This window comes from Pseudoliparis swirei, chromosome 5 (genome assembly GCF_029220125.1).
Source record: "Pseudoliparis swirei isolate HS2019 ecotype Mariana Trench chromosome 5, NWPU_hadal_v1, whole genome shotgun sequence".
In the NCBI taxonomy this organism is placed as follows: Eukaryota; Metazoa; Chordata; class Actinopteri; order Perciformes; family Liparidae; genus Pseudoliparis; species Pseudoliparis swirei.
The window spans coordinates 5,049,194-5,075,622 of record NC_079392.1 but is presented as its reverse complement, the minus strand read 5'-3'; the positions used below and the strand labels follow the sequence as shown (position 1 = coordinate 5,075,622).

The 26,429-nt window shown below is 39.2% G+C and overlaps 1 protein-coding gene across 1 annotated transcript; it reads left to right on the top strand.

Annotated features, from left to right (window-relative positions):
- The first annotated feature begins 687 nt into the window (after window positions 1–687).
- Window positions 688–26,429, top strand: dnai3 (dynein axonemal intermediate chain 3). Its single transcript, XM_056414675.1, has 22 exons — window positions 688–748; window positions 1,389–1,415; window positions 4,137–4,321; window positions 4,870–4,974; window positions 5,673–5,792; window positions 5,887–6,086; window positions 6,784–6,900; window positions 7,965–8,155; window positions 8,667–8,785; window positions 9,969–10,058; window positions 10,904–10,990; window positions 13,698–13,817; window positions 15,351–15,424; window positions 16,286–16,427; window positions 17,385–17,466; window positions 19,863–19,987; window positions 20,098–20,158; window positions 21,453–21,583; window positions 22,840–23,047; window positions 24,140–24,231; window positions 24,461–24,577; window positions 25,825–26,429. Exons 1-22 carry the CDS (start codon window positions 688–690, stop codon window positions 25,948–25,950), a joined length of 2,580 nt encoding a protein of 859 aa, XP_056270650.1. The 3' UTR covers window positions 25,951–26,429.

Sequence of the window (26,429 nt, the reverse complement as noted above, 5' to 3'; positions counted from 1 at the left end):
CGTGCCATATTCCCCACTCATATTATCAGTTATGACCTAAGCTAGTGTAAACAGATGTACACAATAACATGTACAGTATGGCATCATTTTTATTATGGCAGATAAAGTACATTTTAGAGAGGCTCCTCATATTCTAGGATCCTTCTTGTCACTCAGTAACAATAACAATTCTCTTTTCCTCCAGCAGATGTCGCTACAGGCTTTGATAATTTGTTTGTTTGATTGTGTATTTTATTCAGTCAATCAAATCAAATAGAATACAATATTATTCTATATAATATACAAAAGAGAAAGACTGAAAAGCTATAGGTTGAAGCAAAAAATACTTATAAATTCCTATCCTAAATTGAAATAAAAATAAATCAGAAAATTAATATAAAATAAAGAAAAAAACAACAAACAAAATAGAAAACAAAATATATTTATATATACTACCACATACATCTTCCATATAAATACGTTTTTAATCACATCTATAACTCTCAAGAATTGTTTTATAAATAACAATAATGATTGTGCGTGTGTAGCCTGTGTGTGAATTGAAACGTTCACTCTCACAGTTGGGCAATCAAATAGCAATATGTATCGATAACAACTAAAGAGTTTGGTGTTTTTGAGGAGAACAGTAACATCTGTGTTGTATGAAACTTTCTCCCTCTCCGTAGAGAAGCTATTCTAAGAGCAAGGATGCCACCCAAGAAACCAAAAAGTGCAGCAAGCCGTGCAGGCAAGAAGGGGAAAGCTAAAGGCGAGTGTCTGAATATTAAAACGCTATTAATGTGTTTGAAGGTACACTACCGTTCAAAAGTTTGGGGTCATCCAGACAATTTTGTGTCTTCCATGAAAACTCACTTTTATTTATCAAATGAATTGAAAATTGAATATAAAATATAGTCAAGACATTGACAAGGTTAGAAATAATGATTAATATTTGAAGTATTAATTTTGTTCTTCAAACTTCAAGCTCAAAGGAAGGCCAGTTGTATAGCTTATATAACCAGCATAACTGTTTTCAGCTGTGCTAACATAATTGCACAAGGGTTTTCTAATCAGACATTAGTCTTCTAAGGCGATTAGCAAACACAATGTACCATTAGAACACTGGAGTGATCGTTGATGGAAATGGGCCTCTATACACCTCTGGAGGTATTTCATTAGAAACCAGACGTTTCCACCTAGAATAGTCATTTACCACATTAACAATGTATAGTGTGGATTTTTGATTAATGTTATCTTTATTGAAAAAACAGTGCTTTAAAAATAAAGACATTTCTCAGTGACCCCAAACTTCTGAACGGTAGTGTATATGCATGCTTGTCTCAGAACGATGAAATGAAGACACACGGTGAACTGACTGTTACTTATTCCCATTTTAGGCAAAAAGATTCCGACACCTGCGCCAGCGGAAGATCCTGGTGAGGGAAATTTATTTTAAAAAATGTCACTTGTGTATTTACCCACCACTCCTGAAATGTAAAAAAAAAAAAAAAATACCTTTCATTACTTGCATTCAAATTATCCACTTGAAAAAAAAAGGTGAACAATTTCATTAAAAACTGAGCATATAGTTTATATCTCAAATTTAAAACAATGGGTTAGTGTGAGTTTGCAGATCCTGAAGGTCATTTTAATTATCCTAGATTATATACCGGTACTAACTAAAAATCCCGTAAATCTCACACGGCCTTTGAATACAGAAATACTAAAGCCCACAAATTCAGTTTAGACATTTAAAATTGATCAATTTGTATTTGATTATCTTCATTTATCTTCTTTTAATGAACGCTATATATATATATACCATTTATTCCGATTCTTCTCGGATAATGTATGTCACCTGAGTCTGACTTTGAAGTAGAGATGTAACAAACATGGCTGCAACCAAACAGCCTTTGGACACGCTCTCTATCGGCTGCACTGGTCGACTTTACCGGCAGCATACCGGCCCTGGAGACATGCTTCTGGTTAAATGCATCCCCGAAATCTATCTCTTTACTACAGATTACATCACTGCCGGCTCTCGTGGGAGTTAAAGTCGACGGCGTTGAGATCGTTTCTGTTTTATTTATTCATTAATTCATGTCAACCATTTCCATCTTATACAGCATGCAATATAAATAGAAGTCTGTTAGATCTCCTTATTGAACACATCATAAATAGTTTTAGTCTAACCATAAACCGGACCCTTAACTTAACCTTATCAACCACGTCTTATCGTTAATTTCCCACGGACGTTAAATGACATAAGCGATATGTAATCTCATCAGTTGATAAATCCTTATTGTTCAGACTTAAATTAGTAAAATAGTTTCACCAGAGATTAAAAACCAGACTGCTATATGTACAGAGGCACATTACACGTATCTTAAAGTATGTCATAAATGCTCAAGCTGTGCGTGTATTATGCAATGGTTAAAAAGAAGCCAGACAAATTTCCAATATCTCGTCAGCACTGCCAACAAATGCGGTTTAATTTAATTATTTAGGGTTTATGGGAGCATTGAAGGTAACAGTCTCTTTGTCTCTTAAGCAAATATTTGCCGTGAACACGAGCGTGCCACGGTTGCCACTTAACCGCGTGTGAACTGAAGGGTGTTAGTTTCCACGACAGTGATTTGGCGTGAGGCCGATAACCACTGTGGGGAAAAGGTGCACACGCCCAGTTGTGAAGTGGTTTTCTCAAGCTGAACTTTAAAAAGAAAAAAGCATCCCCCTCAGGAACCTCGTGGAAAGACTTTGAAACTTATCATTATGTCGGGGAAAAAAAATCCAGGTTTCACTGTAGTATGTACAGTATGTATGAGGCCTGAGGCGGGGAGAAGTCTGCGCCACTTGTTTTAAGAAGACTAAGTGTAGTTGCAAAAATCCTGCTGAGATGTCTGTTATCAGAATCAGAAACTTTTATTGCCATTTTTTTTTTTTTTTACATTCAAGGAATTTGTCATAACGGTGCAGATTGTGTCCCGATTTTTAGTTGCTGCTGCGGTATTGATCTGCATCTCACTGTCACGGGTCGAGGGGCAAGAGCTCATGTGCAGAGGAACAGGACAGGACTTAAAAAACACTCTTTACTGAGGGAAAAGGTTCCAAAAAACAACACGGTCCAAAAAGGGGCAGGCAGGCAGGGTGAGGAACCCAAACTACTCACGCTAGAGAGCAACACAAGGCACAGGGAGAACAGGGAAGACAGAATTAAAGACGACAATCCAGCGAGAGACGAGGGAAAGACTGGTACAATATATAGGGGAGAACACAGGTGTACGGCATTAGACACTAACGAGACAAGAGTGGCTGAGGGCAGGTGAAGGGAATGAAACAATCAAGGAGACAGATGTGGTTGAGGGCAGGTGAAGGGAATGAAACAATCAAGGAGACATGTGGTTGAGCGCAGGTGATGGGAATGAAACAATCAAGGAGACATGTGGTTGAGCGCAGGTGATGGGAATGAAACAATCAAGGAGACGTGTGGTTGAGCGCAGGTGAAGGGAATGAAACAATCAAGGAGACAGTTGTGGTTGAGGGCAGGTGAAGGGAATGAAACAATCAAGGAGACAGGTGTGGTTGAGCGCAGGTGAAGGGAATGAAACAATCAAGGAGAAATATGTGGTTGAAGGCAGGTAAAAGGAATGAAACAATCAAGGAGACATGTGGTTGAGCGCAGGTCTTCACAATTTTAGATCAACATTGCTTAGCCCCAATCTACTTTAAAACATGTATAAATGTATTTATAAAAGTCTCAAAACATCAAAACGTGCACATACAATACTACACGTAGGAGTGGACAATTGTTATTTAAATTAATTGTATTATTTGTTTTTCCTTATTTTTTATGCAATCTATTCATTATCATCCTTATTTCCCCTCTTCTTTTTTTTCTTGGAGCAATCACCATCAATGTTTGCTGTTCTCTGTCTGTTGTATAGTGAACAAAGAAAGTGACTGTATGAAAATATTTATTGTTTATGTTGTTGAAAACTAAATTAAAGTAAAAAAAAAAATAAATAAAAACGTGCCGAGTGACCAACAAGTGATGTCACTATTGAGTCCCATAATCAGTCGTCAAAATGTCCTGTCTTCACTCGTCTGTTTTCCTCTCATCTCGTATGGATATTGACCGTGTCCTCGCTTCCCCCAAGGTCATCCCGATGACATCTTCCCCCTGGTCCTGACATCCGCCACCCAGGAGCTCTTTGGTTGCCGTGCCGACGACGACGTCACCGAGGAGAGCCCCCACAAGCTGCTGAGGAAAGACGACATCGTGCAGGACTTAAAGATGAGAGCCGCGGTGTCCGATTTCAGCCCCGTGAAGCAGATCGTGCTGGTGAGGCTGAGATCACTCGGACCCCCCCCCCCGCCCCCCACACACACACACACCCCTCCAAGACACCGTGGAGATAGACCAGACCCCTGAGTTAGACAGAGTAATCGGTTTAACCTCAAAATTAATTATATGGGGAAAAAAGGAAACTTAATGTGACCTGTCGGCTTTCTCATTTGGGACACTTAGCCAAGGTCTTACCGGGTGACGTGTATGTGACTCTTTTTTTTGGGGTTCATAATAAAGTCCACCACACCAGTCCTCAAGTCTGAAATCCACATTCAATTAGCCTCCAAGGGCTTTACAATCTCTACACATACGACACCCCTGACCTTTGACCTCACATCGGATCAGGAAAAACTCACAAAAATAAAAAATATAACTTTCAGGGGGGGAAAAAGTGAAGGAACCTTGAGGAGAGCAACAGAGGAGGATCCCTCTCTAAAAGTTGGCAGAATCAATTTAAAATACACCGCAGTCATTATTTCTAAAGACACGCTGTCGTTCAAATTTGCTGAATGTTGTGAGTTCTACGTTCTTCTATCTCACAGGAATACCCGGATGCTGAGCTCTTGCTGGTTTTTGACAGGGACTTCGTCTACGGCCAGAGCTTCTACCTGGCTCTGACTCCAGAAGCTAAGGAGCGGATCTTAAACGTAGGTCGACGTTGTTTTGGGGTTTTTGGTAACGAGGCTCACGTCTTTTCTGTTGTTGTTTTTACTCATATTCTGTTTGCCACGTGGCGTATAGTAGGGTTTTCTACACTCACTACATACAGGGTTCGTACAGGCATGGAAAAGCTAGAAAAGTCCTGTAATAAAAAAATGGTTATTTCCAGGCCTTGAAAAAAAATAAACGGAATTTCCAAAGGTTTTGGAAAAGTCATGAAATATGTTCATTTACGCAGTATGATTAAAAGAATATACGTTTCTATCAATATTTATTATTTTAATCAAACTATTGTCTCTCATTCAGAGATTTCACAAGATGTTTGGTCATTTAAATTGGGTTTAAAGTCCTTAAAACCCATTGGTCAACATGTGTATGAACCCTGTAGGTATATGAATATGACTAATTATGAGAATTAATGTGCCATGTGTTATTTAGCATGCAGTGGGGCACCAATATTTCTATTTAAATGTTATTCTGGTTAAATCTCGTAGCCAGGAATGTTCACTCCTTTCATATCGGAAGTATTTAAATATTTTTTATCAGTAACGGGTGGTGTCAGAGTCCAATTTGTGTGACTGTGGGCAGATTCCATATTTCACAATACAACATGTGTGTGTGTGTGTGTGTGTTTCCTCTTCTTTCGACACTGTATAATCGTGTAACGCTCCCACAGGTTCCGCAGTCACCAGAGCCCGAGACACCGGAAGTGTTTGAGGATGAAGTCGTTAAAAGCCCAGAACCGAAGCCGTGGATATCTCTGGGCAGTGAGCAGGAAATAGTTGAAGAATATGTCAGCGAAAAGGTAAAAAAACAAAAACATCATATAAGACATCCGAGTCATCCCCCGTTATCACCCACGTTAAACCTCCTTCATTATGTCTCTGTTTTCTCATCAGCGGCGTTACAAGATCCTCAAAGTGAATAGGCAGTTTGGATTACCGATCAATTTTTCGGACCGCAACGCCGCGGATGCTAAGGACGGCAACCTCGGGTGGGCTCCCTACGAAGACAGCCGATCCAGCATCAGACTGACGCAGAGGGACTGCGGGACACAGGCTGTGTCCACGCTGCAGAGCAGCAGTACTCAAACACGGTGGTAATGCCAGCAAACCAGTATTTTAAAGAAAATACGATATTAACACAGAATATTAAAATACTTTGTGAGATACGTACGCTACCGTTCAAAAGTTTGGGGTCACCCAGACGATTTTGTGTTTTCCATGAAAACTCACACTTTAATTTATGAAATGAATTACAAAAAGAAATAGAAAATATAGTCAAGACATTGACAAGGTTAGAAATAATGATTATTATTTTAAATATTAATTTTGTTCTTCAAACTTGTTGAAAAGTTTATTAATGTTGTTCTTCTAACTTGTGGCTCAAAGGAAGGCCAGTTTTATAGCTTCTCTCAGCAGCATAACTGTTTTCAGCTGCGCTCACATAAAAAGGGTTCTCAATGGTTTTATACCCCTCCGTTAGTCTTCAAAGGCGATAACACAATGTACCATTAGAACACTGGAGATGGGCCTCTATACACCTATGTAGAGACTTCATTAAACACCAGAGAATAGTCATTTACCACATTAACTATGTAGAGAGAGTATTTATGATGAATCTAATGTTATCTTCATTGAAAAAAACAGTGCTTTACTTTTAAAAATAAGGATGTTTCTAAGTGACCTCAAACTTGTGTATGTTTCAGCAATTGATGCATGTACTCTCTATCCGACATATTCAAGAAACGTGCATTCGCCGCGTACAATTTTTCCTCTCTTTTATTATTTCAACAGTAACTCCACGAACGCTATCTCCACCCAGTGCACGCCGAGAGAGTTCAGTTGTGAAGAGAAAGAGAGCATCCTCCAGTCTGAGAGTGTGAAGAATATGTGCATCTCCGTGATGCCGATGTAAGATGACATACTCCTGACGTCTTAAAGGTGTCTCCTGTCTGCTGCCTCAGGGGGGATGTATCCACAGGAAGACTGAGAGCCAAACCAAACTCATACATTACTGTATCGGCCTCAGGGTCCTCAAACTCATCCATTATTACCACTGTGGGTAATAATGGATGAGTTTGAGGACTCTTTTGGGAGCATTATAATAGATATGTATAGGGAGAGAGGGAGGGAAGGAGGGAGAGAGAGAGGGAGAGAGAGAGGGAGAGAGAGGGAGGGAGAGAGAGGGAGGGAGGGAGGGAGGGAAGGAGGGAGAGAGAGGGAGGGAGAGAGAGGGAGGGAGAGGGAGAGAGATAGAGGTAGAGAGAGAGAGAGAGAGGGAGAGAAGGAGGGAGAGAGAGGGAGAGAGAGAGAGAGAGAGAGGGAGAGAGGGAGGGAGGGAGCGAGAGAGGGAGAGAGAGGGAGAGAGGGAGGGAAGGAGGGAGAGAGAGGAGGGAGAGAGAGGGAGAGAGAGAGGGAGAGAGAGGGAGAGATAGGGAGAGAGAGATAGAGAGAGAGGGAGAGAGGGAGGGAGAGAGAGAGAGAGAGGGAGAGAGAGAGGAGAGAGAGGGAGGGAGAGAGGTAGAGAGAGAGGGAGAGAGAGAGATAGAGAGAGAGAGAGATGATTTTGAGATATAGATATAGTTGCCTTCACAGACACTGTGGGAGCATTATAATATACAGATATATCTATATATTTATATGTATATATAAAGAGATAGAAAGGGAGAGAAGGAGAAAGTGGAGAGAGAGAGAGATGGAGAGAGAGAAAGTGGAGAGAGAGAAATGATTTTGAGATGTTAAAGTTGCCTTTACAGCCCAGACTTTGGGTTTCAAGCTAAAGTTAACATTTTAAGTTGTAAATCTGACACTTTACCCTTAGCCCTCCTTTGTGTCCAGTAAGCAACGAGACGACGTTTGGAGCAGAAGACAGCGTGACATACTGCAGCCAAGAAGAGATTTAATGGAGGAAAACAACACGTAATGCACAGGGTTTTTTGCCAGATTTGTCAGAACTCTCTTACATTTTTTTTCAGAATGTTGCAAGCCCTTCAGCAGGAAGAGATCATGAACGTGTTCCTGGATGACTGGACGGCTCTGGGCTCAGCAGCTGAAGACTGGTCTGGGAAGGTCACCGAAGGTCTGATGCTGTATCAGTCCTTCACCGACCAGAACTACAGCAAGGACAAGAAAATCAGCAGCGTCCATTGGCACCCGAACCTCTACGGTAAAGCGACGTCATCTCAGAGCATCTGAGAACATATTCATATTCAAAAGGGGGATCAGGAGTTAAGTCCTCAATCAGTTCCTCAATCAGTTAAACCCTGTTTTAAGTCAATTCCCCCCCCGTTGCTGTTATAGTAACCTTCGCATTGAAAATGCGGAAGGTTATGTTTTGATCGCCGTGTATTTGTGTGCGTGCGTGCGTGTTATTCGCATAAGTCAAAAAGTATTAAACCGAATCGCATGAAATTTGGTGGGATGATTGGTTATTATCCGGGGACCATTTGATTAGATTTTGGGACAAAGGTCAAGGTCAAGGTCATGAAAAGGTCAAAATCTTATTTTTACCATAGCGCGGTCAATTTGTATCCAATTGGCATGCAACTAATGCCAACATGTTCATAATTCAATGCCCAATTTTGTGATATGTGAAAGTATGCGCTCTACCGAGTGCCCGTTCTAGTTACTTTGTGTGATGCGGTTGTTGTTGTTATTGTTGTTGTTGTTTTTTATAGGTGTGATAGCCGTGGCTCTGACAGAAAAAAAGGAGGAGCGTCTGAACGAGTCCGCCACGCTCGTCTTGAAAGCTTCTCTGATTCTCTTCTATAACTTCTCCGACCCATCTAACCCCCAGGTGTGGAAGTATTACTGAGTGTACCACATGTCTTGTGTCTCTTTTTGACAGCGTACGAGCTCATTTGCACATCCCATCTCGTCGAGACGTAGTCGGCCTAAGGGATTCGCTTACCCCGAGCTACTTCATTTTTTTAAATTTGCTTTTGCAACATTTGAGAGGCTCTATTGATTTGACAGAGGCACTAAATCAATGAAACTGAGCTGCTAAATCACTCAAAAGTAATATGAGTTCTGCACGGCGTTCGCCTCGACGGTGCATGCGTCACATGCTCTGGTTTCATTGATCAAAGGGTCCTTTGTGGAGGAAACCAGACGTTACATCTTTTGAAATACGTACTCTACCGTTGAAAAGTTTGGGGTCACCGAGACAATTTTGGTGTTTTCCATGAAAACTCACGCTTTAATTTATCAAATTAATTACAAAATGAATAGAAAATATAGTCACGACATTGAAAAGGTTAGAAATAATGTTTTTTTATTTGAAACATTCATGTTGTTCTTCAAACTTGTGCCTCAAAGGAAGGCCAGTTTTATAGCTTCTCTCACCAGCATAACTGTTTTCAGCTGCGCTCACATAAAAAGGGTTTTCAAGGGTTTTCTACCCCTCCGTTGGTCTTCTTAGGCGATAACACAATGTACCACTAGAACACTGGAGATGGGCCTCTACACACCTCTGTAGAGACTTCATTAAACACCAGAGAATAGTCATTTACCAAACTAACTATGTAGAGAGTTTATTTTTGATTGATTTAATGTTATCTTCATTGAAAAATAATTTTCTTTGAAAAATAAGGAGATTTCTAAGTGACCAACATTTTTTGAACGGTAGTGTATTTATTTTTTTAGTGTGGGGGGAGTAGTTTGCTGCGGTTCAGTTTTCAATTTAATTTTAAAGTCCAGGAGATTTAAACATGATGCAGATAAATGACCTCTCTGTGTTACCATCCTGCCCCTCCTCTCCTGGGTCTCTCCCCCCCCTCCCCCTGTTTTATTCCCTCCCCCTGATCAAATGGAATCTACAGTATACGCACTTTGGGTTTCGTGGATTAAAACCTGAACTTTTTGCGAGACCAGAATAAATAAATATACTCCCCGATGGCAGGCGCCCAATACATGGAAATGTCAAACTTTGAAATATAATATTTCTGCCCCTGCGCATGTGGGTTTTTCTTGTTTTTCAGTTGCTGCTGGAGAGCCCCGCTGACATTTGTGCCTTTGAGTTTTGCCCCTCCGATCCAAATATTATCGTTGGCGGCTGCACGAACGGCCAGGTACTGACTTTGACTCTCATCTGCATCCCTGGGTTTGCTGCATCTGCCTCGTACATACGTTTATGTATCTCACCACTTTTTCCATGCCACTCTTTTTCCCTTTCACGGGAATATTCTTGAAATCAAAACCTCGGTCTTCCTAGAACACGTTTTATTCTCTGCCACAGTCAGCGGATGGCAAATCAAAAACTATTGAAACACGTGTAGTAACCCGATACTACCTCACGACACTTATCATGTGCAATATGTGGCATATTATTACTATCTGTAATTTAAAAATGGAATCCACAACTGTACATTTTAGCACCTTTGTTGTTCTTGTACACAGGGTTTTAAATGGTTATTTCCTGAAAAGTTCCATGAAAAAAATGTAAATTTCCAAAAGTTTGGAAAAGTCATGGACATTTTTTATATTCATATGTTAATTAACACAGTTTGATTCAAAGAATAAAGATTTATATCAATATTTATTCTTTTTCTTTCATTCATTTGTGTCATTTAAGCCTTAAATGTATATACCTTAAATTTTAAGGTATATACTCATGTATACACAGAGATTTAAAAAAAAATGTTGTCATGGAAATTTGGTTTAAAGTCATGGAAAGGTCATGAAAATCCATGTGTATGAACCCTATACATATAACCACCTTCTGTATAGTGTATTCTTTTATATTTTGTATTTGTATCTCTCTTTTTATAGTGTTATTTCTAAACAGTTGACTGAGAGCCCTGCACTAGATGTCCAATGGGTCTGGACTGTTGGTTTAATAATAAAATAAAATAAAAATGGCAAATACAAACTTGAATCTTGAACCTTCCTGCTGTTGTTTTTGTTGTGTTCTCAGGTCGTGCTGTGGGACATTTCTGCTCACGTCTCGCACTTACAGGAAACGCAGCCCGGTAAAACTATTCCTGTCGTCGCTGACCCATTCGTAAGTGAACCCGTATCCCTTTCCTCCTCACGCGCAGCGCGTTGACACACCGCCGCCCGCTGTTCTGTGTCGGCGACGGATTACACGTCGTATCGGTCACCTCGCATTCTTTCGGCTCACGCTGACGTCATCTTTGGGTTCTATTCACGTTCGGGTTTGTCGGCGCATCGAAGCCGCGCGTCACATTTGCCATCAAAGCCCGGCTGCGTGACGGAGTGGGACGATGATGGCGGGTGGACTCCCCCTCATCCTCACTCTTTCATTGGATGGGAACGAAGCGGCCGAACGGTCCTTCTCAAGCTCAGCCACAGCTGTCAAAACTAGTTGGACACAAGTTCATCTGAAAAGAAAGTTGTGGGATTAAATTACTCCAACAACAAAAAAGCCAAGAAGACCTCGAAAAATATCGAATGAAAAAAATAATATATATACTCTTCTGGCCTAACACCATCGTGATCATGGCACATGTACGGCGTTATGTCGAAGAATAAAGAGAGGGAAAGGAAGGAAGGAAGGAAGGGAGGAAGGAAGGAAGGAGAAAAGGAAAGAAGGAAAGAAGGAAGGAAAGAAGGAAAGGAAGGAAGGAAGGTTTAACTTCTGGCTTAACACCATATTGATCATGGCATTATGTAGAATAATAAAGAGAGGGAAAGGAAGGTAGGTAGGAAGGAAGGGAGGTAAGGAAGGAAAGGAAGGAAAAGAAGGAAGGAAGGAGAAAAGGAAAGAAGGAAGGAAAGGAAGGTTTAACTTCTGGCTTAACACCATATTGATCATGGCATATGTACGGCGTTTTGTAGAATAATAAAGAGAAGGAAAGGAAGGAATGAAGGAAGGAAGGATATAAGGAGGAAAAGAAGGAAGAAAGGAAGGCTTAACTTCTGGCTTAACACCATAGTGATCATGGTATGTATGTGATATGTATGGTGTTATGTAGAATAATAAAGAGAGGGAAAGGAAGGCAGGAAGGAAGGAATGAAAGGAAGGAGGATGGAAGGAAGGAAAGGAGGCAAGCAAAGTAGGAAAGGAAGGGAAGGAAAGAACGTAGGCGAGGAAGGAAGGAAGAAAGAAAGGTAGGAAGGAAGACAAACAAACGGCTTCAAATGTCTCCCGCAATATTGCAATTACATAAACTCCTTTATGTCTTAAACTTCTTCTCCTTCATAACCTGTTGAGAGATCAGAACAAATATTAGAGCATCTTCCACTCGCCAGCTGTATTTAAAGTCATATATGCACCCCCCCGTTTGCTTTGTGTGTGTGTGTGTGTGTGTGTGTGTTTATTGCCTCCACGGTGGAACAGCTGTCTCCATCCCTCTCCTCAGTGTGTCCTTCTCTTCCACCCTCCCTACCTTTTGTCTCTTCCCTTTGTCCTTGTTTGCTCTTCCCCCAGAGTCAACAGCACCAGATCACACACACTCCAGCTGTTACGCCGGCTTTCCATCCTCCGCCGTCGTTTGATAACACACACACAAGCAAATCAGATCCCCCCCCCCCCCTTGCGTTTGCAATCGGCAGTTGTGTATCTGCTACCAAAGGCTTTATTACGATTGTCGGGCGCTGTGCAGGCGGCAGCAGCACCTGTTGCTGAGCTTATCAGATCAAATAAGGGTCATAATCCACCCCGTGAGGATTTGAGTTGTGTTCACACCCTTTTTAAATCCGCACGTGCCATGAAATAAATCTTTTTTTGACACATTCTGTAAACATGTTTCAAGATTGAAGCCACAATATGTCTACATCTATTGCATCCGTCCATCCTGGAGAGGGATCCTCCTCTGTTGCTCTCCTGAAGGGTTCTTCCCTTTTTTCCCCTGTGAAAGTTTTTATTCCTCTATTTTTTGGGAGTCTTTTCCTGATCCGATGTGAGGTCAAAGGTCAGGGATGTCGAGGCAAATTTGTAATTTGTGATAATGGGCTATACAAAATAAACCGAATTGAATTGAATGTTTGACCGTCCGTGTCGCAACAATACAACATTTCAAAGTCATCTTTATTATAAATGTTCTATTTGTTGAACGTGCAGAAGATCGAAAGTATGTTCGTCTCTTGTCCGACATAAAGCGAGTAATAATAATACTAACTAGAATGGGCACTCGGTAGAGCGCATACCTTCGCATACCACAAGATTGGGCATTGAATTATTAACATGTTGGCATTAGTTGCATGTCAATTGGACAAAAATGTATCGTGCTATGGTAAAAAAAAGATGTTGACCTTTCCATGACCTTGACCTTTGACCCGATTTATCCCAAAATCTAATCAAATGGTCCCCGGATAATAACCAATCATCCCACCGAATTTCATGCGATTCGGTTCAATACTTTTTGAGTTCTGCGAATAACACAAATACAAATAAATAAATACACGGCGATCAAAACATAACCTTCCGCATTTTCAATGCGAAGGTAATAAAAGTGAAAAGGTAATAAAGTGCAAACAGTTAACGATGACAACAAAGAACATTTAGACAACATATAATCAATGCATTAGGAACTATAAAGAAAAAACGTTGCTTCTGTGTTGTAGCAGCAGTCAGACGTGGAGTCTAAAGGAGTGGGAGAGCGGGGCGAGAGTTCAGCTTCCTCACTTTTTTTAAACCGTTTTTCAGGATGTCTGTTTACCGCCGTACGAAGTGTTCAGATTGAGCCGTCGGAGCGCGCTGGACGCTCGCTGTACACGCTGTCTCTTTGTGTCCGACCTTCCGCCAGGAGCTGGACGACGACAAAGAGAATCAGACTCCCGTCGTGCGCTTCTGTGCCGTGTCCGCCTTGGAGAGCAGCCACAAAGCGCCAATTACCGATGTCCAGTGGCTGCCGCCGACATTTGAGGTACACGGAGGGCTGAGGGGGGGGGGGGGGGCAACAACTGCACCTCATGACGTTAAATAGTCCGTCGACGCATCAGGTAGCTGCTGGGACTTTCTTCTAATCGCGATTTAATTCGGGCCCTATCTTGATTTGTAGGAGGAAAACAACATTCTTTCATGATTTTTCTTTATCTCAACCCTCTTTTATCACATCTAAAGTCAACATTGGGGCAATTAGAGCGTCAAATCTAGCTCTCGAATTGATAATGAAACATTAATCCCGCTGCTGTCAGGCTGCACAACGAACTGCAGGAGATCGCCGGAGAGCCTTTATTTTCCTGGACACTTTAACCTGCTGGAAATTCACTTTGGTCACTGCCTTGTGTATATATTTTGTATATTTATTATTTTAGTATTAGTATTTAGTATTGTTATTTTGTTTTATTTTTATCTTTTATTTGTATTAATGCTCTAATGTCCACCCGCTGCTGTGATCCTGAAATCTCCCCACTGTGGGACTAATATAGGAATATCTTATCTTATCTTATCTTAAAAACATGTAAAATGTCAAGTATCTTATTGCTGTAATGATTCATATATCTAGTTCTTGAATATCAGCATATATTTGATCTGGTTAAAAGCCTCTTGAATGTAAATGTATCTAATAGGTGGTACGGGAACACAAAATATTGCTTATTTATATTAGGATTTGTCTCAAGAGTGTTTTTGTTCACATATTTCCTTTTTTTATTATTTTATTCTCCAGAACAGCTGCAAGCCTAATCGTGGCCCAGCATGTAAACATGTATTGACACTCTGGTGTTTGGTCTCTGAAGCCATCATTAAATATTGTAGTGATAACTGTGAAAGATAATAGTAGCAATAAAGCACACGGCAACAATGAACTATGGTCACACGCAGATTTGCTACATTATAATAGTCCGTAGAACGTGTGGCTTTGTGTTTCTAAAATCTTATTCCTCATTAAAAAGAATACATAAATGTAGCTTCAATCATCATTATCTCCAGTAGGTTTGGTATGAATCGGATCCACCGTTGAGGAGAACTTGCCAATTATGTGTTTTTCACAAAATTCAAAATGGTGGAAAATGTAAGAAGGCGGAGCTTAGGGCTCTGAGAGGCTTTTTTGTAGAACTGGTCCAAGTGGACTTGTATGACGAATTTCAAGTCAATCGAACATACTGGGTGAGGGGCGTCGCCGGTCAAACTTTGAGGTCCGTGTCATCCGTCTATTTTCACCAAGCCTGACGAGCTTGCCAAATTTGGTGAGTTTTGGGGTATGTACCCCCGATATGCCCCCAATGTTCAAAAATAAGAAGCGGAATAATAAGAATCCTAACAATTTCAATGGGGTCCTCTTGGACAGACTTCGTCTGTCGCTCGGACCCTAATAATAGTTCTGTTGTCCCTACAGCCAGTTGTAATGTATCACGGCTCTGGATACGTGTAATAAGGCAATCATCAAAGTGCACCGGCATACTTCTCATCAAGATCGTCTCTTTTCTGAGCCTGACGGACTTGTTTCTCTCACCAGGTGACCAGGACGGGCGTACCGGTGGAGAACAAGTACAACATCTCGACTCAGATCGTCACCTGCTCCCCGGACTGGTAGGCCGCACAGGGAAAGTCTCCATTTGATGATTATAATAATAATCTATTTAATTTATACAGCGCTTTTTAAGATACTCAAAGTCACTTTACATGTTACATTCATACACCGTAGACAGGGGAGCGATTCAGGGTTAAGTGTCTTGCTCAAGGACACAACGACTAGGGCGGGGATTGAACCCGCCCTCGAAGAAGAAGAAGAAGAAGAAGAAGAAGAAGAAGAAGCAGTAGAAGAAGAAAAAAAGAAGAAGAAAGAAAGAGGAAGGAAGAAGGAAAGAAGAAAAAGAAGGAAGACAGAAGAAGAAGAAAGAAAAGATGAAAATAAGAATGAAGAAGAAGAAGAAGAAATAAATAAATAAAAATGAAAAGAAGAAAAAGAAGAAATAAATAAAAATGAAAAGAAGAATAAATAAATAAAAATGAAAAGAAGAAGAATAAATAAATAAAAATGAAAAGAAGAAGAATAAATAAAAATGAAAAGAAGAAGTTGAAATAAAAATGAAAAGAAGAAGAAGAAGAAAAAAATTAAAAGAAGAAGAAATAAATAAAAGTGAAAAGAAGAAATAAATAAAAATTAGAAGAAGAATAAATAAATAGAAATGAAAAGAAGAAGAATAAATAAAAATGAAAAGAAGAAGAAGAAGTAAAAAAATGAAAAGAAGAATGAAGAAGAAGAAGAAGAAATAATGCAAATACAAATTATTGAATAATTGTCCACTCCTGATTTTAGCATTGTACGTGCTGTATATGCTTTTCAGAGGAGTGTGTATGATGTGTGTGTGTGTGTGTGTGCACAGAGAGCGTTAAACTGTTTTTAGTTATTTTTTAAAGACTGTTGATTGGTTTCCCTCGTCTCTGAAGTGCTGTGATGTTCTGGGACGTGCGAGCCTCCAGAGTGAGCCAGTCGGCGTCGGACAGGAAGCAGAATGTGGACCAGAAGGCGCCGTACAGTGTCCCCGACACCTTCCAGCACCTGGACCGCACCTGGAAGCCTCTGTTCAAGGTACAGCACGGGAAATATGACAAATAATGTGTTTACAAATGTAAACGATATACAGCAAACCAAATAGTCATTGTGTTCAGGAGACAAACATTACTACTGGCAGAAAATCATCCTACCAGCAAATAGAACATTAAATAAAGGGTAACATATTAATGCGTGATGATGAAGTTAAACGGATTTATGTAAAATGTAAATTGTTGTTAAATTGTACATTTTGAATGTGTGTTTTTGGAAGAAAAAATATTATATATTATTATTATTATTATTATTATATATATATATTATTTTTGAAAGAAAAAATATTGTACATATTGTAGAAAAGTGTACATTTTGAATGTGTATTTTTGGAAGAACAAATATTATATATATATATATAATTATTATTTTTATATTATTATATTTATATTATTTTTGGAATATAAAATAAATATATTGTACAAATTGTAAAAAAGTGTACATTTTTAATGTGTATTTTTGGAAGAAAAAATATGATTATATATAATTATTATTTTTTATACTATTATATTTATATTATTTTTGGAATATAAAATATATATATTGTACATATTTTTTTAAAGTGTACATTTTGAATGTGTATTTTTGGAAGAACATTTTGTATATTCACTATTCCCTTCTTGGTATTTTCAAGAAAGCCATTCACATTTCTTCTTATACAACCAAAGCAATTGTTTTTCCATGAAGGCTTTGAGTTTCACAGATTCCCCAAAGTACAACATTTAAAACCACTATGTGACATCATTTCCTAACGTCATTTTTAAAAGCTCTGTGTATATGTATTTATGAACAGATTTATTTTGTAAAACATGGGGCTCATTTAATGTTCTTCAGTGTGCGGGTGCTTCCTCGTCGTCCTTTTATACGTATTTAAAGTAATCCGTCGTCTCCGTCAGTATCTTCCGACGTCAACAGTTGCTCTTCTTCTCCGTCGTGTGTCAGGTTTCGCTGCCAAAGATTGACCTCAGTGGCGAATATGCTCCTCTGAAATTCAGCCTGGAACATTACACCTGTACGGCGAATAGTGCAGCCAGGACCCCAGGTGAGGGATGTTACCCTTCAGGCTGGTGTGTGTGTGTTTGTTTATGTCTGTTCACTGCCTCTCCCTTCTACAATCAGTCACACACATTCAATTCAGTTTATTTTATACAGCCCAATATCATAATGTGTGACGGAAAGATGGAAATATAGCAGCATCTCTAGGGGCGGGACCAGGTGAACCTGATTCAACCCGAACTATTAAAAATATGAAAAAGGAAAGTCAAACGTGCGTTGTGATAACTCCCTCACACACGCACTCCATCAAAGAAAAACAAATAAGAACAAAAGCAAAACTCAATAACAGAATTTTTTTTTAAAGTACACTTACTTACAGCAGCAAGAAAACAAACACAAATGACTGTTACTGTCAACATTGCAGAAGCTCTATGTTTTTGGCAGTTAGCTACATATTTTTCATTTTACTCTTTGAACCCTGCGATACTCCCCCCCCCCCCCCCCTCACTGACTGTCAGCTCTTTGCAATATGCTGCCGCTCCGGGCTCCTTCAGGGCCACAAGACCATCGTGTGTGTGTGTGTGTGTGTGTGTGTGTGTCACTGGCTGGTCAAGAAGAGACCTGTCTTTGTCTGGCTGAAGGTCTCTGCCTCCGTAAACACCGGCGGTGGTTATAGATATAATATGTTCACTAACCGAGGCAATAAATCTGCAGCAGCTGTCACGGGGCGGTCTGTTATTAAGCTTTTACATACTCTCGTGTGATTAATACTTTGACGTATTGTGTTGAGTCTACACACCGTTGTACATTCAGCCCGTTTGCTCTTTGCCTTGTTTTGTTATCTCTGGAGTCACTTATATTTAGAACGCTGCGACGGCAACACATGATTTATTTTTTGCGAGCAACCCCCTCGTGGGGATGAAGCAACAACAGTTGAGCAGCAATGCATTGTGGGGAAAGGGAAACAATGTCTACGTCTGTTGCCGTGCAGTATCTTTACACACATCTTAACTGGGGGAAAAGTGGATTTAGATTTAGATTAGATTAAATTAGATTTTACTTTTTTCATCTCCAGGTGGGAGGTTTCTTGAAGCAGCAGCAAAACATTTATTTTATTTGTATATATATACATATAAATATATATATGTATATAAATACAATAGAATGAAATAAAATAAAAATAAATATATATATATTATAATATATTATATATGTATATATATATATATCAATATTTATTGACGTTCAATATTGTATATATAAATATATATATATATATATATACAATAGAATGAAATAAAATAGCAGAGCATATTACGTTTAACAATTTAAATAATAAAGTTGATTAAAATGTAAAAAAATTAACTACACAAATTAAAGTGTATACAGTAAAGTAAAAAATATACAATAAAATAAAATAGCAGAGCATATTATATTCAAGAATTGAAATAATAAAGGAAATAAAATGTAAAAAAATTAAATATAAATGAAAGCGTATCCCGTAAAGTAACAGCAAATTTATTTTTACAAATATACAATACAATAACATTTAATTTAATTAAATAGCAGGGCATGTTACATTTAATAATTTCAATAATAAAGGAAATTTAAATGTGAACAAATTGAACACAAATGAAAGTTTATACAGTAAAGTAACAGCTAAGTTTGTTTTGTTTTACAAATATACAATAAAATAAAAAATAAAAAAGCAGGACATATTACATTTAAGAATTTGAATAATAAAAGAAACTAAAATGTGAACAAAATGAAATGAAAGTGTATCCAAAGTGTAAAGTGACTGCAATGCAAGGTTTATTGACGTTCAATTTGAGGATTAATTTTATTAAAACGTCCAACAGCAGGAATGTTCTCCTGTATCTGTCCTTGTGACGGCGGAGCTGAAGCTGTGTGTGTGTGTGTGTGTGTGTGTGCATGTGCGTGTGCGTGTGTGTGTTAGAAGACGTGTGATTGAGTAATCTGATCTGACCTTCGAGATCTAATCTCCCAGAGTGAAGTTGCGAGTGATAAGGGGGTGTGAGCGGACGGTCCCGCACTGTCCCTGACAGACAGTTGGGCTTCTTCCATCACTGGCAGCCCCGCCCCTTTTTTCAACCCCTCCCTCCTCCCACCTGTCTCTCTTACTCTCTCCCTTCTTTACCGCGATCCCCCACTCCCACCTCCACCTCCTTTTGTCTCCCCCCCCCCCACCCCCTTCTCCTTTGTCCTTCTGGCGTCTCGCTCAGATTACAGAGCAACGCCAGCGTTCAATCGCTTCTCGTTTCCTCGCTTTAAAATAGACGTCGTTACCGTCCCTTCGTCTTCCTCTCCCGATAAGTCGCTCGTGCTCCTTCCATTGTTGTTGTTGTGTTCTCCTTTGATTATTGACTTCCTTTTTTTACTTTTCCACGTACTCTTCGCCGATAGAAGCGGCGACTGGAAGCGACGATAGCCCAGAGGTCATCCCCGACTACAGCCGGCTCACGGTGCCCTCAGAGGAAACACACAGTGCTCTGGAACAAGTCAACACCAAACTCTTTATTGGAACAGAGGTGAACAGAACGGAAGAAAACGAAATATGAAAAGGGGTGCATTTTTTTCACATTTATTTTTCTTTTTTCTTCTTTTTAACATGTTTTGCGTGACGTTTATGTTTTTACAGGTCGGGGAGATTATTTACACCGACTGGAAACTGGTGAAGGATGACTCTGAACGGCTGCACAGTGAGTCAATCAATCAGTCAATCAATCAATCAAACTTCTATTTCAGACTCAAGGTCCAGATAGTACAACACATTCAAATAGAATAAAATACATACAAAATCAAAAGTAAAATACATAAAACTACGAATGCTTTCTAATTGGCCGCTGTATCAATGTCTCCACAGCTGGGACTAAACTTTATATTTGATAAAAACATGATTACTTTCATTTTCAGTCATAAATCAAGATAAATGTATCCATAAAATGTCTTAAAACAGCTTGGAAAGTTTACCTGGCTTATTCTGGTTTTACCATTTAAAAGATTTTACCAGTTTTTATCATTTTTTTTTACCATTTTTTTTAAACCATTTTTTTTAACCATTTTTTTTTTACCAGTTACCAATTTTACCACTTAAAAGAAATAATTGTTTCCTCGTCGTCTTGAGACGAATGAAGCATTTGGCAATAATAGATTTAATCCTTAAAAAAATGAAAATATTCTGCCCAATTACAGTATATAAAGTTCTAGAAATCGCCAAATCGCCTTCTCTTTGGTCTGAATGTACTCCATTGACGTAGAGGAGTTATTATTCCTTGCATTGCCCTGGTGCGTCAAATTACTGTCAAATATACATGTTCATTAGCCAGATGAATACATAAAAAGTAAACACAGAAAGGGACGTTCAGCAGGCGCGAGATCAAACAAGTCTGGAACATCACCAGCCACCACCCGCCCTCATAACGGACCCCCAAGATATATCAATCACGCTTTATTTGCATATCCTCTTTATTAAAAATGAGGGACATTGAAAATGCTTCAAGGCTGATAACTACAGCACAACTACTTGAGTCTGAAGTAATGCAATGATAAAAAACAGGATAATACATATTTACACACGAAAAAACTGTAGAATAAATACAGAATAAAATAGGGAGTGCAACTATTTATTTATTTATTTTACTTTTTATTTATTTATTTTATTTAGTTTCACTTAAAAATGCAACAACAAAAAAATGACAAAAAGAGGAGAACAAATTCATAAAACCATTTAAAATATGAATACATATATATAAATATATATATATCTTTTTTTTAAATGACAGACATAGTGACCATAAAATATTCTCCAATAGTCTCTGCATACGTGGAAACTCACCTTCTGTGAGCGCACAAGTAAAGACAAAAACATCTTGGTTATGCTCATAATTTTCCAACGAATGAATATTAAATCATTTATTTGTAGTCGTTCTGTGTAAATAATGTCCTCCGTAGACGTGAGCCTTTCTTTCTCCCCCCCTCCCCCCTCTCTCTCAGGTGCGAAGCCCCTCCACTGTTTCAGCATCCATCACTGGCAGGTGAACACGGTGCAGCGGTCGCCCTTCTTCAATGACATCATTTTGACGATAGGAAGCTGGAACTTTGCCATCTGGAAGGAGGGAGTCATGGTAACGACACGTCGCTTCAATTACACTTCAAATCCTATCCTCCGTACTACCATTGGATTATATGATAAGGTGTAGCTCAGTGGGGTAAGAGGGTCGTCCTGCAACCCCAAGGTCGTCGGTTCGATCCCCGCTCTCCCGATTAGTTGCAAGTCGACGTGTCCTTGAGCAAGGCACTGAACCCCCAGTTGCTCCCCGGGCGCTTCACTGCAGCCCACTGCTCCTTCATAACTAAGGATGGGTTAAATGCAGAGAACACATTTCGTTGCCTGTGTACCTGTACTCTGTGTAATGACAATAGATTGAATCCAAAAATAGAATCAAGTTATCCTTAGACTTTAAAGAGAGTCAATACCACACAATAGAAATAGAAATCCTTGTTATATAAAATGAAGGAGTTCTTATGGACATGGAAAACCTGGATAATTCATGGAGATTTAAAATGGTTATTTCAAGGCCTGGAAAAGTTAATGGAAAAAAAAGTCATGGAAAAGTCATAGAATTTTAATTTATGTGATATATATATATATATATATATATATATATATATATATATATATATATACTGTATGCTTTAGAATTCTCATTGTTAGTTTAAATATTAATATTTTTATGTACGCACTGAGATTTCCAAAAAATGTTGGTCGTGGAAATTTGTTTTAAAGTCCTGGAAACTCATTGGTCAACTTGTTTATGAACCCTGGACATACATGACCGTTCAAAAGTTTGGGGTCACTTCAAAGTAAAGCACTGTTTTTTTCATTGAAGATAACATTAAATTAATCATAAATACTCTCTCTACATAGTTAATGTGTTAAATGACTATTCTCTGGTGTTTAATGAAGTCTCTACAGAGGTGTGTAGAGGCCCATCTCCAGTGTTCTAGTGGTACATTGTGTTATCGCCTTAGAAGACTAACGGAGGGGTAGAAAACCCTTGCGAACCCTTTTTATGTGAGCGCAGCTGAAAATAGTTATTCTGCTGAGAGAAGCTATAAAACTGGCCTTCCTTTGAGCCACAAGTTTCAAGAACAACATTAATATTTCAAATAAAAATCATTATTTCTCACCGTGTCAATGTCTTGACTATTTTTTATATACATTTTGCAATTAATTAGAAAAATAAAAGTGTGAGTTTTCATGGGAAACACCAAATTCTCAGGGTGACCCCAAACTTTTAAACAGGTAGCCTACGTCTGACCAGAATTGTTGCATTTTAAATCCATTGACTCCATATGGCTCTCATCCTCTGACATCCAGGACGGCCCCATCATCCTGTCCCCGAACTCGGAGCAGGCGTGCACCGCGGGGTGCTGGTCCCCGTCCCGACCGGCCGTCGTCTTCATCGGGAAAGAGGACGGCAGCGTCGACGTGTGGAACCTGCTGGAGAAGAATTGGGAACCGGCGCAGGTCAACGCGCACGTCACCAACGCCAAGATCACCGCCATCGGACCCTGGATCGCCTCCCGTGAGTCGATTCAACGCATCGCCGAATTTATTGTGTTTGGATTCTATCTTTCGGGAAAGCTCAGCCAAAGGTTTTCCTGAATGAGAAATAAAGCGAAGTATAAGCCTGAGACCTGGTTTAGACATTGAGGGTCCAAAATCTAAAATTCTATCAATCAAAAGAAAAGATTCAGAAAACCTAAAAAATAAACATTTCATTAAATATATTTATTCGCAAATAAAAGAAGGTTATGACGGACTGTTCTCAAATAATTTAAATAAAGAGACATTGCATTAATTAATTACAACACCCTTATATCGAGTATTTCACACATACAGGAAATCCATAAGATAGAAATATACAAGCAAGTTTTAAATATAAAATTAAAGAAATGGAGGTTCTCAAATATGTCTGTTTCTTAAATTAACTCTGTTATGTAACTTGTCTCTTAACTTTTAGTTTCTTTTAACTCGTCTTGTTATGTGTTTCTTGTGTTGCTGCCTGTCTTGGTCACCCTCGAAAAAAAGAGATTTTTAATGTCAATGTGACTCACCTGGTTAAATAAACGTTTAAAAAAAAGCTCCCAAGATATATCAATCAAACTTTATTAAAGATGAGGGACATTCAAAATGCTGTGAGGCTGATAATAACAGCACAACTATTTGAGTCTGAAGTAATGTAATGATAAAAAACAAGATAATACATATTTACACACGAAAAAAAGTACAATAAATACAGAATAAAATAGGGAATAAAACTATTTATTTATTTTGTTAAACTTTATATTTATTAATTTTATCCAGTTTCACAAAACAAACAAAAATGCGACTAAACATTGAAAATGACCAAAACCAATTTTAAAACTATTTAAACATTAATATCTTTTTTTTTTAAACGAAAGAAATAGTGTCCATAAACAATTCTACAATACTCTGTACATACATGGAAACTCTCCTTCAGCTGCTGGTACTTCGATATGGACTGCCCCCCCCCCACCTCTCCGTCTCTCTCATTAATATTGTTTACAGCCTTGGTGATAAACTCCTTGTTGTAAGATTATTTTATAACCATGAAGCTCATTTTTTCTTCTGCACATCTTTTGTGTCCACACAGCCAAGCAGCACTTCCTGGCCGTGACCGACGACCTCGGCATACTCCGTGTTTTTGAAATCCCCAAGTTACTCTACGTTCCCTCCAAGAACGAGGTACGGCGCTCCGATGCGCTCACTTTTACAGAAGGTTATGCGTTATCTTTATTATTTGTTTTTGCAAAAATACATAATAACGTGGCGTCGATGGAGGTTAGCGCTTTGATAACTTATCCCACGCTGCGGTACGCGTGGTTAGGACAGAAACCTCCAGCGTTGTCACAATAATTGCGATTATGGGCTTTATTCTGCTGACGGTGCTCTTTTCTCTTTTCCTTGAATGCAGGGTTCGAATTTGAGGAAATACTTTGAGGGGGAGGAACAGAGGTTGAAGGATCTTTTGAGGTGTGAGGAGCTGTGGGCGAAGGAGAAGGAGGAAGCGGAGGAACTCTCCAAGAGGATGGTGAGTGGTGCAAAGAAACAACCGGCGGTGGGCTCTCCCGACTTTTAATATCGGGCCCTGAAGGGGCCTCGTGTCTTCTGCTCCACTCGAACCTCACTGAGGAATGTGCAGTGACACCAACACGTGTTTTTTATTGTCCCAGTTCAAAGTGTGTACCCCACAGGATTCGTACGGTCATGGAAAACCTGGAAAAGTCATGGAATCTTTTTTTAAAAAGTGTTATTTCCAGGCCTGGAAAAGTCCTTAAAAAAATTATTGGAAGGAAATGCATGAGAAATATGTTGCGATATTATAACAGGGTTCGTACGGTCATGGAAAACATGGAAAATTCCTGAAATGTGAAAAGTCGTTGTTTCAAGGCCTGAAAACGTCCTTTGAACCCATTCAATGTTTGACGTCTCTAAAAATGATTAACATTATTTTTTTTGCTTCATATTTCATGACTTTTCCTAATTTATTGGGGACAACTGGGAAAACATAAAATTCACATGATGACATGTTTCCAATGTCCTGAACACAACTTGTACGAATCCAGATCCTGCTTCCCATCTCGTTAGTCCAACTCCCTTCACCTGTTCTCTCACCTGCCTCTGATCACTCCCACCTCGTTAGTCCCTCATTCCCTTCACCTGGTCCTCATGCCCATCTCACCTGTTGCCCATTCCCTCGTTAGTCTCTGTCTACTGATGTCCCCTCACTTCACCTTCACTTGTCCTCTGCCAGATTGTCTTGTGTTTTCTCGCCCAAGCCCTCCTGCGTTAGCCCTCCTGTTACCTTTGGGGTCAATTTGACCCCAATCAATATTTAACATCTCTAAAAAAATATTGACAATTTTTTTGCTTCATATTTCATGACTTTTCCTAATTTATTGGGGACAACTGGGAAAACATAAAATTCACACGATGAGATGTTTCCACTGTCCTGAACACAACTTGTACCCATCGGTGTTCTTTGGGGTCAATTTGACCCCAGGCTGTTTTTCACTGTGTCAAACATATAAGAAATATCAACTTTATTATTTATTTAAAGGGCTGTTTAGGTCGGCAACAAACAAACATAAAGTACCTGACACTTAAACTTGGAAAACAATATTAATTCTAATAATTTTCTGGAGGTTTTAATTGCTGTGGTTAAAAAAAGGTAACAGATGTTAGTAAATTTGAAGGTAACAGGAGGGTTAAAAAAAATCGTGAAATTGTGAAATCGAGTATATCGTGTATCCACTGAGATTTCACATTCGCCTCCAGAAATCTGTCCAGCCGGTGAAATCCCCCGTGGAGGATGAAGATGAAGAGGAGTATAAAAGTTACCTCGTGCTGGAAGAAAGCATCCTGAAGGGCTTGGGCCTGTGGCCGAAGACACGAGATGCCTGACGCACACACACACACACACACACACACTGCATTGTTCACTTTTCTATTTATTTATATATTTGATAGCCTCCACTGTTTTTTGTTTTATTATAACTCTCCACGTTGGAATTATTCATTTGAAATGTGTTTTCTTCGAATCTTTCTTGCAGTATTTACAACATTTGTTCATTACTGCTTAATGTTTGAATGTATTTTTTTAAAATATTGAAATATGAACTCTTTGTGAAACACGAGGACATGCCAAATCGATTCTGCGATCGACATTTCAGACCATTTCCTTTTTTTTGGAGGGGGGGGGGGGGCGGAGCTTCAGAGTCAAACATGGATGGTTTTTATCAAACCTCAGATCTCGTTACCCCCCCCCAGAGGATACAGTCTGGGATATCTGACCTTGGCAGGAAGTCATTTAATGGCTCCATAACTTCATGATACTTATTTGTTTGCTGTTCATCAGATGTTGTATGACTCACCCCGTGTGT

What these genes read in the sequence shown, in the direction of transcription:
- dnai3 (XM_056414675.1), top strand. Translation starts at nt 688, where the DNA reads ATGCCACCCAAGAAACCAAAAAGTGCAGCAAGCCGTGCAGGCAAGAAG. An exon ending in CAAGAAGGGGAAAGCTAAAG is followed by an intron (nt 749 to 1,388) that starts GCGAGTGTCTGA and finishes GCAAAAAGATTC; the next exon opens with CGACACCTGCGCCAGCGGAA. An exon ending in CGGACCCTGGATCGCCTCCC is followed by an intron (nt 23,048 to 24,139) that starts GTGAGTCGATTC and finishes GTGTCCACACAG; the next exon opens with CCAAGCAGCACTTCCTGGCC.